Source organism: Vipera ursinii, assembly GCF_947247035.1.
Source record: "Vipera ursinii genome assembly, chromosome: 5".
NCBI lineage: Eukaryota > Metazoa > Chordata > Lepidosauria > Squamata > Viperidae > Vipera > Vipera ursinii.
The window spans coordinates 74638853-74650646 of record NC_139518.1 but is presented as its reverse complement, the minus strand read 5'-3'; the positions used below and the strand labels follow the sequence as shown (position 1 = coordinate 74650646).

Below are 11794 nucleotides of genomic sequence, written 5' to 3'. Positions count from 1 at the left end.
TAAAAATAATCTGGAATTCTCTGTAGAAAGAATGTTTGGCTTAAGGACAAACCACAGCAGTTTTATGATACCATTGTAAAGCAACAGAACCTGTAATAAATGTTTTAGCTCTTTGGATTGCTACACATTTGATATTATATAGAATGATTCTGAGATTTTGTTTTACTTCATAAGCAGTTTGAATCAAGAGGTTCTATGCTTGTTCATCACTTTCCTCAACTAAAAGACTTATCTCATGGTAATTTGAGTGTTTTTCGGGAGCTGGAGGTATAGAGTAAATGCTTCTCCAGTCTCAGTGCCTGTAAAAGTATGTGGGAACCACCATGAGAGGCAGGAAGAAGAGTGATAGCCTAGAACAGAGGTAGGCAACCTTGGCTCTTTTATGACTTGTGGACTTCAACTCCCAGAAAACTGGGAGTTGAAGTCCATGAGTCATAAAAGAGCCAAGGTTGCCTACCTCTGGCCTAGACCAAGGCTTTAGCACCTGGCATGTGGTACATGACCAATAGCCAAGTATAGCGGGGGAGGGAATGAGCTAAAATGAATGAATCTAACCAGTAAAAACCAAATTCCCCCCCCCCTTTCTTTTAGTCATCAAGTGTTTGAGACCTTGCTAAGCACTGGTAGTACTCAAATATTGTCATGTCCCAAAAGTGGTACAATCTGGGAAAAGGTTGAAAAGCCCTGGCCTAGACAACAAACTTGAATCCAAAGGATGGCTGAGGGTGTAGAAAGTATTTCAGAAGGGACCTTCCCAAATTTTCAAGACAGTAAAAGTGAGAGACAGGAGAGGTGCTTTCAGACTTGCAAGATTCTGTTAATGTAACCTTAGAATAAAGACAGAGCTAGTGCCTCTGAATGTGCTTCTTAACTGAATTACCTCACAATGCTAACATCAACCTTACACATCTGAAATTTCCCCTCCCATCTCACGCTTTTACTTTCCCTTCTTGGAAAACTAGGAAGGATTGTGTCAACTGTTCTGTTGCCATATGCAGCCAAAGAAACTCCTGGGACATTATTTTACCAAGATTATATTACTGATACACCAATATAGGCACAGTAGAAGCAAAGCCAGTTCTGAAATTTTCGTGTGAAAAACTGCATAGTTAAAATCCCCCCCCGGGCTACCCACTGTCCATTGTCCATCAATCCAATGCAATATCTTCATTTAGGAAACAGTCTGCTCAGTTCAGAAGGCTCTCGTTCAACTTTGAGGTGTTGAGATTCTCCCAGACCGTGAACATGAATTCTTCAATTGCCTCCCAACCATCCATACATTCCAATCCTGCCCTTCCCCCCTCCATGGTTTCTGTTGTCTGGCTGTGAGCAAAAGTGCACAGCAAGTAGGCCATGACAGATCCCTTCTGAGATGTTTTCACTACCCTCATCCCTTCTTCAGATTCAAAATTTGTTAGCAAACCATTGTCTAGGCTGCTGTCTCCCACAGTTGTTCTCACATACCACAAACCATTATACTATAGTGCTCTAGTCAAATGTAGGACTCCCCCCCAAAAAGCTGCTTATAATTAAAAGACAGGTATTTGCAGATAATAATAATCATGCATTAAATTTATATGCCATCTGACTCTCAGCAGTCCAGTCCTGGAATTCTTACAGATTTCATCCTCAAACTCCTATGAATAGGCATAAGACTGTAATAATGGTAAATATCAGTACACTTTAAATTGCTCTTTTTAAGAGGGGCATCCCCAGAATACTAAGCCCTTAATTCTAGTAGTTAGTTACATGATGATTACTTAATAGTTCCCAATTGTTACAACTTTTGTGTGGATATTGTAGCAATTTCAAACTTGATTTATTGGCAGGAAACATTTCTCAATCTACTAAACACAATTTTTTATATAGGTACAATATGTGGCTCTTATGTCTAGTGGTTTTTGCAATTCAAATCATTTTGTCTTCTACGGGAATAATACTGCAAAGAGGCAATCCTGATGCATACATGAACATTGTAAGTTATAATTTTGTTGATGGTTGATCTGGTATAATATAAAACAGAATTAGAAAAAGGCAGATGTATCCATAGAATTAATGTTTAAATCATGTTTCAGGTTCCATATTTATTTAGTCTTAGAAAAGCAGTAAACATGTAAAAAAATAAATAAAACAACCTTGCCTTGATTTTGTTTAAGATGTAGTAAAGAGAAACAGATAGTCTTTCAAGATTCTGTTCTCATAGCTTACAACAATAAATAACATTCCTTAACAATCCTGTTGCTTCTATTTCTTGACCTTCCCTTCCTTCAAAGGGCTAATCGAAGCGGAGAATGACAAGAAAAACAAATACAAATAAATTATAAATGTATTTATTTATAAATAAATAAAACTAAGTCTTTCCAGGGACATTAGTTATTTCCATTACGGATCACTAATGATCTTCCAGGTTAAAAAAGAGCTAGGTGTTTTATTGATAAAACATACATGTTCTCATTTTTAAGGTAATACAAACATATGAATTCTTTCAATCCTTTTCACATTTGATATTCCACATTTGTTAAGAAAACAAAGAATTGTTTGGATATTTCCAGACTTCTTTTAGGTGATTCTACACATTAATAATGCACCAGTTGACAAGTAACATAAAAAACATGATGCAGTTATACTGAAATTTCCTTTAACAGAGTGAAATCGTTCACCATAAAGGATACCAAGTTGAAGAATATGAAATAGCAACTTCTGATGGTTACATTCTCACTCTTAACAGAATTCCACATGGCAGAAAACAACATTGGAGCCTATGTAAGTAAAAATAAATAAGACTATACATTAAAAAAAAATCATGTGAGATATTTATGAAAAGTTTGCTTAGAATATTTTGCAAAAAAACCAATTCACGTATGTCTACCTTATCCCATTATATAAGCAATTGACTTCTTATCTCAGAAAAGACCCAGTTTTCAAATGTACTTTCAAATGATCATAAATCATAGGGTTGAAAGGCAGCAGGGAGTTCTTTAGCCATCACCTTTCCCAGGGCAGGAATGGGACATTCTTTTTTTTTTCTTTTCTTTTTTATTGAAAAGTTTTACAATACATTTTTTAAAAAGATGAACTCCCTCCCTCCCCCTTCCCTCCCCCTTACCCTCCCTTACCCTCCCCCCCCGACTTCCCAGAGCTGAATACAGGGTATAAACTTTACAAACTTAAGCTAAAATATGCTAACAAGCTAAAAAAAAACACATTAAAATCTATCACACTTTAACTCCCCTTAAACATAACTAAATTACTAACAAATAAAAAATAACTAATAATACATCATATAAAACTAATACTTATTCAAATGCTAAATGAAACTTTTTAGTCCCGTATTTATTCTGAATATATTCAATCCATCTTTTCCATTCCAGAATGTATCTCTGTTGCGATTGTTCTTTCAAATATGCTGAAATCTTTGCCATTTCTGCCAGGTTGGAAACTTTCAAAGTCCACTCTTCTACAGTAGGCAGTTCCTCGTTCTTCCAATATTGCGCTGCTAAAAGTCTTGCTGCCGTTATTAAATTCAACATCAATTTGGTTTCTATAACAGTACAATCTGTAATAATACCCAACAGAAATAACTGTGGAGAAAACCTTATCTTCTTCTTAAATATTTTCTGCATATTCCACCAAATTTTAATCCAAAAAGCTTTAACTTTTTTACAAGTCCACCATATATGATAATACGTTGCATCCTCACAGCCACACCTCCAACATTTAGGCTGGCAGTTCGGATACATACTTGCTAATTTTTTAGGGTCTAAATGCCATCTATAAAACATTTTATAAAAATTCTCTCTTAAATTTTGAGCCTGTGTAAATTTTACATTTCTGACCCAAATCTTTTCCCAAGTATCCATTGTTATAACCTCCTGAAAGTTCTGGGCCCACTTTATCATACAATCTTTAACAAGTTCCGTTTCTGAGTCAGTTTCTACCAGTGCATTATATATCCTTCTTATATGTGCTTGACCTTGATCTCTAATTTGTTTTACCAAATTTCCATCAGTTATCAAGATACCAACTTTCTGATCTTCTTTCCATCTTGCTTGTAACTGCCCATACTGGAACCAAGTTTGTACAATCTTTTCTTCTTTTAAAATATTATATGGCTTTAATTGCCATACATTCCTTTCTATCCTTAAAATTTCTTTATATGTAATCACATCATGTTTAAATCCCACATTTATATTTTCTATTGCATGTTTAGGTATTGCCCAAATTGGTATTTTATAATTTAACTTATGTCTATATTTTTTCCATACTCGCAACAGAGTATACCTTAACATATGTGTCTTAAAAACATTATCCACCTTCTTGTCATACAATAAATATGCATGCCAACCAAATAACAAATCATAACCCTCAAGATTTAATAATCTCCCTTGTGTTAAATTAAACCAATCACTAATTGATGATAAAGCAGCAGCCTCATAATATAATTTAAAATTAGGCATTTTAAGACCACCTCTTTCACGTATGTCTTGCATTATCTTAAATTTAACTCATGGTCTTTTCCCTGCCCAAACAAATTTATTAATACTTTTCTGCCATTCCTCCAAATTTGAATCCTTTTTAAGTATAGGTATCATTTGAAACAAAAATAAAAATTTTGGCAAAACATTCATTTTAACTGCTGCAATTCTTCCCAATAAGGATAATTGTATTTTTTTCAACTATCTAGCTCTTTTTGTATTTTTAACCATAACAATTCATAATTATATTTGTATAATTTTACATTTGAAGCCGAAAGATATACCCCCAAATATTTAATCTTTTTAACTATTTCAAATCCCGTTAACTCTTCTAAAACTACCTTTTGTTCTATAGTCATATTTTTAGACAGTATTTTAGTTTTTTGCGTGTTTATCTTAAATCCAGAAACTTTTCCATATGACGTTATTATCTCCTTCAATTCTAAAACTGAGTAAGTCAGTTGACTTACTGTAATAACCAAGTCATCCGCAAACACTTTCAATCTATAATATTGATCTCTTATTTTAATTCCCTTAATTTTATTTGAATCTCGTATTTTAATCAATAATATTTCCAATGTTAAAACAAACAGCAAAGGTGACAATGGACACCCCTGTCTTGTACCCTTTGCAATATTACATCTTTCTGTCAAACTACCATTGACTATTATTTGAGCTGTTTGCTTCTGATATATTGCCCTAATAGGTTGTAAAAAATTATCCCCAAACTCCATTTTCTCCAATGCCTTAAATAAAATTTGCCAGTCCAATTGATCAAAGGCTTTTTCAGCATCCAAAAAGATCAGCGCTGCAGAAACCTGGTTATTTCTATCCAAAAATTCCAATAAGTCTACAATATGTCTCACATTATTCTTCATTTGTCTACCACTTATAAATCCAGCTTGGTCACTATGAATCATTTGCTGCATTACCTTCATTAATCTATTTGCTAAGATTTTTGCAAATATCTTATAATCAGTGTTTAAAAGCGATGTTGTTGTTGTTAGTTGCGAAGTCGTGTCCGACCCATCACAACCCTGTGGACAACTTTCCTCCAGGCCTTCCTGTTCTCTACCATCTTCTGGAGTCCATTTAAGCTCACGCCTACTGCTTCAGTGACTCCATCCAGCCACCTCATTCTCTGTCGTCCCATTCTTCTATTGCCCTCAATCTTTCCCAGCATTAGGCTCTTCTCCAGTGAGTCCTTCCTTCTCATTAGGTAGCCAAAGTATTTGAGTTTTAGCTTCAGGATCTGGCCTTCTAAAGAGTAGTCAGGGTTGATCTCCTCTAGGACTGACCGGTTTGATCGCCTTGCAGTCCAAGGGACTCGCAGAAGTCTTCTCCAGCGATATTGGCCTATAATTTTTGGCTTCGGTAATATCTTGATCTTCCTTCGGAATCAACGATATAAAAGCTGTTTTCCATGATGGAGGCACTTCTCCTCCCAATTGAATTGTCCTAAACAGTTCTCTTAAAGGTTCCACCATTTCTAACAGTAAATCTTTATAATAGATGGCAGTCAAACCATCTGTTCCTGGTGATTTCCCCACCTTTAATTGCTTAATTGCTGAAATAATTTCTTCATCATTTATCAATTGATTCATCCCTCCCCTTTGCTCTTGTGTAAGAACAGGAATATTAACTTCTCGTAAATATCTATCTATATCTACATCTTGAATCTTGTCCCTGACATACAACTTAGAATAAAAATCAACAAAAGCCTTTTTAATAAGATTCTGCTGAAGCACCACTTTACCCTTGTACTCTATTCTATCTATATTATGTGACCTTTGTTTCTTCCTTAACAAGTAAGCTAACCACCTACCTGGCTTATTAGCATTACAAAAAGTATTGTGTTTAACATACCATAATTGGTTGCCACTTGATCTGCCATCAACATATCAAACTGACCTCTTAATAAAGTAATTACCTCTTTAATCTTCCTATCAGATGGATTCAAAATTAAAGCCTTCTCTTTCCTCTTAATTTCCTCCTCTAATTCTTTTTGCTTATGTTCCAGTTTACGTCTATATTTATTGTTCAAATATATTAACACTCCTCTCATATAAGCTTTGCTTGCATCCCAAACCATTTCAATAGAAGTACCCGTGTACATATTCATATTAAAAAATTCTTTCATCTGTTTTTTACACTCTTCCACATTTTCTTTATATCTAAACAAATTTTCATTTAATCTCCAAGACCGCTTGTCTCCATTGTCTTTTTCTATTTCCATCCATACTGGACTATGATCTGATATAGTTCTTGGAGATATCTTAATCTTCTTAATCCTAGGAAAAAAAATCATTAGTAATTAATACAAAATCAATCCTGGAAAAAGATTGATGCCTATCGGAAAAAAAGGTAAAGTCTTTTTCTTGCAAATTTCTTTCTCTCCACACATCTCTCAGTTCCAAATCATCTTTCATCTCAAAAAAAAAAAAATTAGGCAATCTAGCATGACTTGGTATACTTCTAAAAAGAACTTTTTTGTCCTTTTGTACATCCAAAACACCATTCCAGTCTCCCATAAAAATACAGGATTTATAATCCCATTGAGTTATCTTGCTATGTAATAGTTTATAAAATTCTCCTTGCTGTTGATTAGGAGCGTTCCTATGATTCTTCCATACCATTTTGAAGATTGAAGGATCAAGGTAGAACTCAGAAATGTACAAAGGTAGGCATATAAATTTATTCCTAGGCATGTAGGATACTTATTTCTAGGTATTTAGGATATATTTTGCTCAACATTAGACTAATATGTTTTGATACCATGATTGGAATCGACCTGTGGTAAATTAAATTGATTGGGCATGATTTGGAAGGGCACACATCTCCCTATAGAAGGCCTCACAGCTGTCAATGCATACTATAGCAGAGCAAAAGCCACGAGGTCAAAAGAACTGCCTGTAAATCTCAGAGACAGGATTTGATTTAATTTACCAGTTTGACTCCAATCAACGATCAAGAGAAATGGGAGGCAGCTGAGCTAAACTTCATGTGTTGTTGCAGAGGGTCTGACTACTTACGCCAATGTGATATTTCAGTTTTTCCTTTTTAATAAATTTACAGATGTTTCTAAAATTCTGTTTTCACTTTGACATTACTGGAGCACTGAGTGTAGATTAATGAGAAAAAAAATGAATTTCACCAACTGTAAATGGTGAAATACAAAATTAACACAAGTGAAGGGGGTCTGAATACTTTCTGAATGTGCTGTAGGGATGATGCACACCGGATGAGTAATATGCCTGCAGATAAAAGAAAACTAAAGATCCACTCTCAAAATGAACAGGCAAGAGATTATACAGAAAGGAAAAGGCTCTATTCAGAATTTTGACAAATAAAGGTGCAGTTCTATGGCCTTTGAGGACAGCTTCCCCAGAACTATTAAACAGGTTTTCAGCTCCAAGGTGAAAGGCAGGAGTTCCATTTTTAGAAGAAGGAATCCGATGATTGTCTTTTCACTTCCCCACAGGTCTATGAGGCCAGATATTCTTAAGATCACTTTATAAGCCTCAAGGTCTTTTCAATTAATCCTCCAATAATGAATCTATTTATTTCTCCTCATTGTTAATGTGGGGAACAATCCCACTCCCCAAAGGAACAAATTGTAACAGTTCTTAATCTTATTCTTTCTGTTGAGTTACTCAATCATGCCTTCTATATTGACTTCTTTGCTCCCGCTCCAATACTTTTGCTAACCTCTATAGGAATGAATCATTGCCAAGGCATCCAGGAACCAAGAAAGACATGCAAAATAACTTCTGAATACTTTCCTTCATTGTTCCCCACCTACACACAGAAAACTTGCCAAATGAAAAAAAACACACCTATTTTCTTCACTATAGATATACTCTGAGAAATGTTTAGAGAGTTGTTTAAATCCTCTTCGTCCCAACCAAACTTTCCCTGCTTTACTGCCTCTTTGCCCTCTGTAATGCAGCCCCTCCCTCCTGGGAATCCAGAATCCATTCTACTACAGTTGTCACAAGCATGCTGACCAATGCTTAGTACTTATGTATTATTAGTATTTGCAGTGGATAAGAAAATTAAAATGTGGGTGGTGCAGGGAAATATCATTTTTGTGGGATATCATTTAAATACAGTTGTATTTTCTCTTCTACTTCTGTGAAGATTTGGTAAGAAGTAAAACACAGTTCAGAAGAAGCCTGGGAGTTTTTCTAGTAGAACAGAAGTGCACAAGTTTAGTTTCTTTCTTAAACAAGGTGTCATTCTGTTCTGAATGAGATCTTCCCTTTCAAGTAACAGATGTCAAGCCTCTTTGTAAAGACAACTGCAATGTGACTTCAGACTTTCCATTAAATTGTTTTCCATGACAGAAGAACTGGAAAAACTGAAAATTGAGCTAGAATGTAAAGTGACCAGCAACTTTAGCATTATGGTATCCTTAACTCTAGGCTGTGATTGAACTCTACAATGAAATTCAAGCAAGCTAATTGTAATAATGTACTGGCCTTTGTATAGTCAGTCAAGGTGTTGTTGTCCTCAAACTCGGTGCTCACTCACTTTAACAAAAAGCTACTAGTTTGCATCATGTGTGATGCATCCCCATACAGTTTGGAGCTGTGCTGAGTCACTTGTCAGTGGATGGTAGACAGTCACCCATTGCCTATTACTCTAGGACCTTGTCCTCAGCAGAGCGCAATTACGTGCAAATTGACAAAGAGGCCTTGGCCATCGTGACTGGGGTTAAGAAGTTCCATGACTACTTATTTGGAAGGCAGTTCATGGTTTTTACTGACCATAAGCCCTTGCTAGTCTTGTTCGCAATGGACAAGCAGACACCTCAAATTCTGTCACCACAAATGTTGAGGTGGTCTATCTTCCTCTCAGCCTACAACTACAGGCTGGTTCACAAACCTGGCAAAGAGATGGGCCACACAGACAGCCTTAGCAGATTGTCCTTGCCACATGTGGAGCCTGATCCAGCTCCAGCTACACCCATTTTAGCAATTCAAGACTTGCCAGAGTTTCCCCTACATGCGGGAGATGTCGCTGCAGAAATGGCAGCCGACAAAATCCTAAGTCATGTGTTGTCTTGGATTCACGCAGGTTCACTGGAAAATAGTGGGGGGCCCGACTTCCAGAGTTTTTTCAGTTGAAAAAATGAGCTTTCAGCTCACAAGGGGTGCATCCTTTGGGGTAGCAGGGTTGTAGTCCCCAGTTCACTCAGGCCCAGTGTTCTCCAGTCTCTGCATGAAGGCCATCCGGGCATCATCCAGATGAAGGCACTGGCAAGGAGATACCTCTGGTGGCCAGGGCTAGATAAAGCTATTGAGGCCCAAGTACACGTGTTATGTATTGGGCTAAAGGGAACACCTTGAGCACTGGCATAACAGATACCACCAGGTGGTGCTGAACCGAAACTGTTGTGGCCAGGATCAGCTTTCAGCAGGAAACAGAGGTTCACCCTGATTGGTTGGATGTGTACCTGGCCAGGTATATAAAGGGTGCAGGTAACACCTATTCCCCTAGTACAGTCCCTTCACCTAATAAAGAGCTGCTATACTGTACTCATCGTCTCGGAGTCCTTCCTGCTCTCCAGAACCCACTATGCAACAGTGGCGACAAAGGTAGGATCCTGCTTCACCTTAAGAGCTGAAAGTCACTAGAGGACGGCATCGCTTGCTGGAGGAAAGAGGCATCTTCCCCCCCCGATGACCAGCTAGTCACCACGCTAGCAGCCACATCGGTGGAGCAGGATTCACGGAAGCCGGACGCAGAAATGGTACGGATCGGACAGCCCTGAGAATTTGACATCCGTCACCCCGAATGGTGGGACTCTCACCTGGTACAGGTCGAAAATTTCCTCCGGGCGAACCAGATCGCCAAAGATGGCCTGAAAGCAGCAACCCTGCTTTGCATAAGTGGGCCCGCCATTTACGACTTGGCAGTAAGCCTGTGCTTGCCGATGCCGATTGAGACCATCTCATTCCGAGACCTCACAGAGAAGCTGAATGGGCATTTCAAGCCACGAATGTCCGAGCTGGCCTGGTGGTTCCAGTTCGACCAGAAGGTCCAACTGCTGGGTGAATTGGCATCGGAGTTCATCGCGGCCTTTTGGCAGGTTGCCCACCTCTGCAAGTTCTCCAATCTGGATGAGAGGCTGCGCGACCGGCTCGTGTGCAGCCTACGCGACAAGCGCCTGCAACAAAGGCTGTTCACAAGGCCCAACTTAACCCACCAAAATGCTCAGGATGAGATCTTGGCTAATGAGGTGGCTGGCGGCACGGGGCAAGCGGTCCAGACCCCTCGACCCAGCAGCCCAGGAGGATCCATCCACCTCAAAGACTCTGCATACAGCGGGAGTGAAGAAGCGACAATGAGGAAGCCGGGAGAACTAGCGGAAGGCAGTTCCCTTCCCAAAATGTGCAGGCTGCGGCAGAGACCACGCACGGACAAACTGCAAGTTCCGGTCAGCCACGTGTCGGGCCTGCAGAAAATCAGGCCACATTGCAGCGGTCTGCCGTAGCTGTTTCCGAGAGGGCTTCCACGAGCTACAGCCAGAGGACACGTCGCGGAAAGGTACCAGGACCCAGAAACTGACCAGCATAGGGTTTTTCGAAAGCCGGAGGGCCATCTGCCGAACCGGGGCCTGCCAGCCACTTAAACCCAAATTTAAATTGGACATCCATTTACAGGGCATTCCCTGCAAAATGGAGCTTGACTCTGGCTCTGCAGTCTCAGTCATCTCGTATGAGACTTTTAAACTTATTTGCCGCCAAAGCAAGCAGTGGGTCAAATTGAGGCCCTCCAATATTATCCTCACCGATTTCCAAAATGCCCCAGTAAAAATCAAGGGGGAGGCCACCCTTTCAGTGCAGTTTAAGAGGTTCCAAGGGCACTTGGATATTATTGTAGTTGAAGGCCGGAGAACTAGTCTAGGCGGACTAGATTGGTTTGAGGCACTAGGCATAGTAATATCAGGCACCCACAGGACCCAGTGGAATAGCATCGAATCTGTCTGCAAAGAGTTTGCAGACGTATTCGATAACAAGCTAGGCAGGTACACTGGGGCCCCATCTCCTTTAAATTAAATCCCAGCGTCCTGCCCATTAGGATTAAACCCCAGAGAGTTCCCTTTCTCTCAAACATAAGATAGAGAGAGAGCTAGACAAACTAGTCGAACAGGGGGTCCTGCAGCTGGTAGAAGGGGGAGAGTGGGAGACCCCTATAGTCACCCCCCTCAAAACTAATGGGGAGGTCAGGATCTGCGCCGACTATAGGTGTACATTAAATCGGGACCTTAACCAGCACACTTACCCAGTCCCAATGGTCAGCCACGTTCTCAC

At 39.0% G+C, this 11794-nt stretch overlaps 1 protein-coding gene across 1 annotated transcript in view; it reads left to right on the top strand.

The window, feature by feature from the left end:
* Positions 1-1876: 1876 nt before the first annotated feature.
* LOC310640811 (lipase member M-like) overlaps positions 1877-11794 on the top strand; it is a gene marked incomplete at both ends in the record, with an annotated part of 74623 nt that continues 64705 nt past the window's right edge. The window contains 2 exons of the mRNA XM_083363327.1: positions 1877-1975; positions 2646-2763. Of these exons, the coding sequence (XP_083219453.1) occupies positions 1877-1975; positions 2646-2763 (217 nt within the window). The remainder of the gene's footprint in view (positions 1976-2645; positions 2764-11794) is intronic.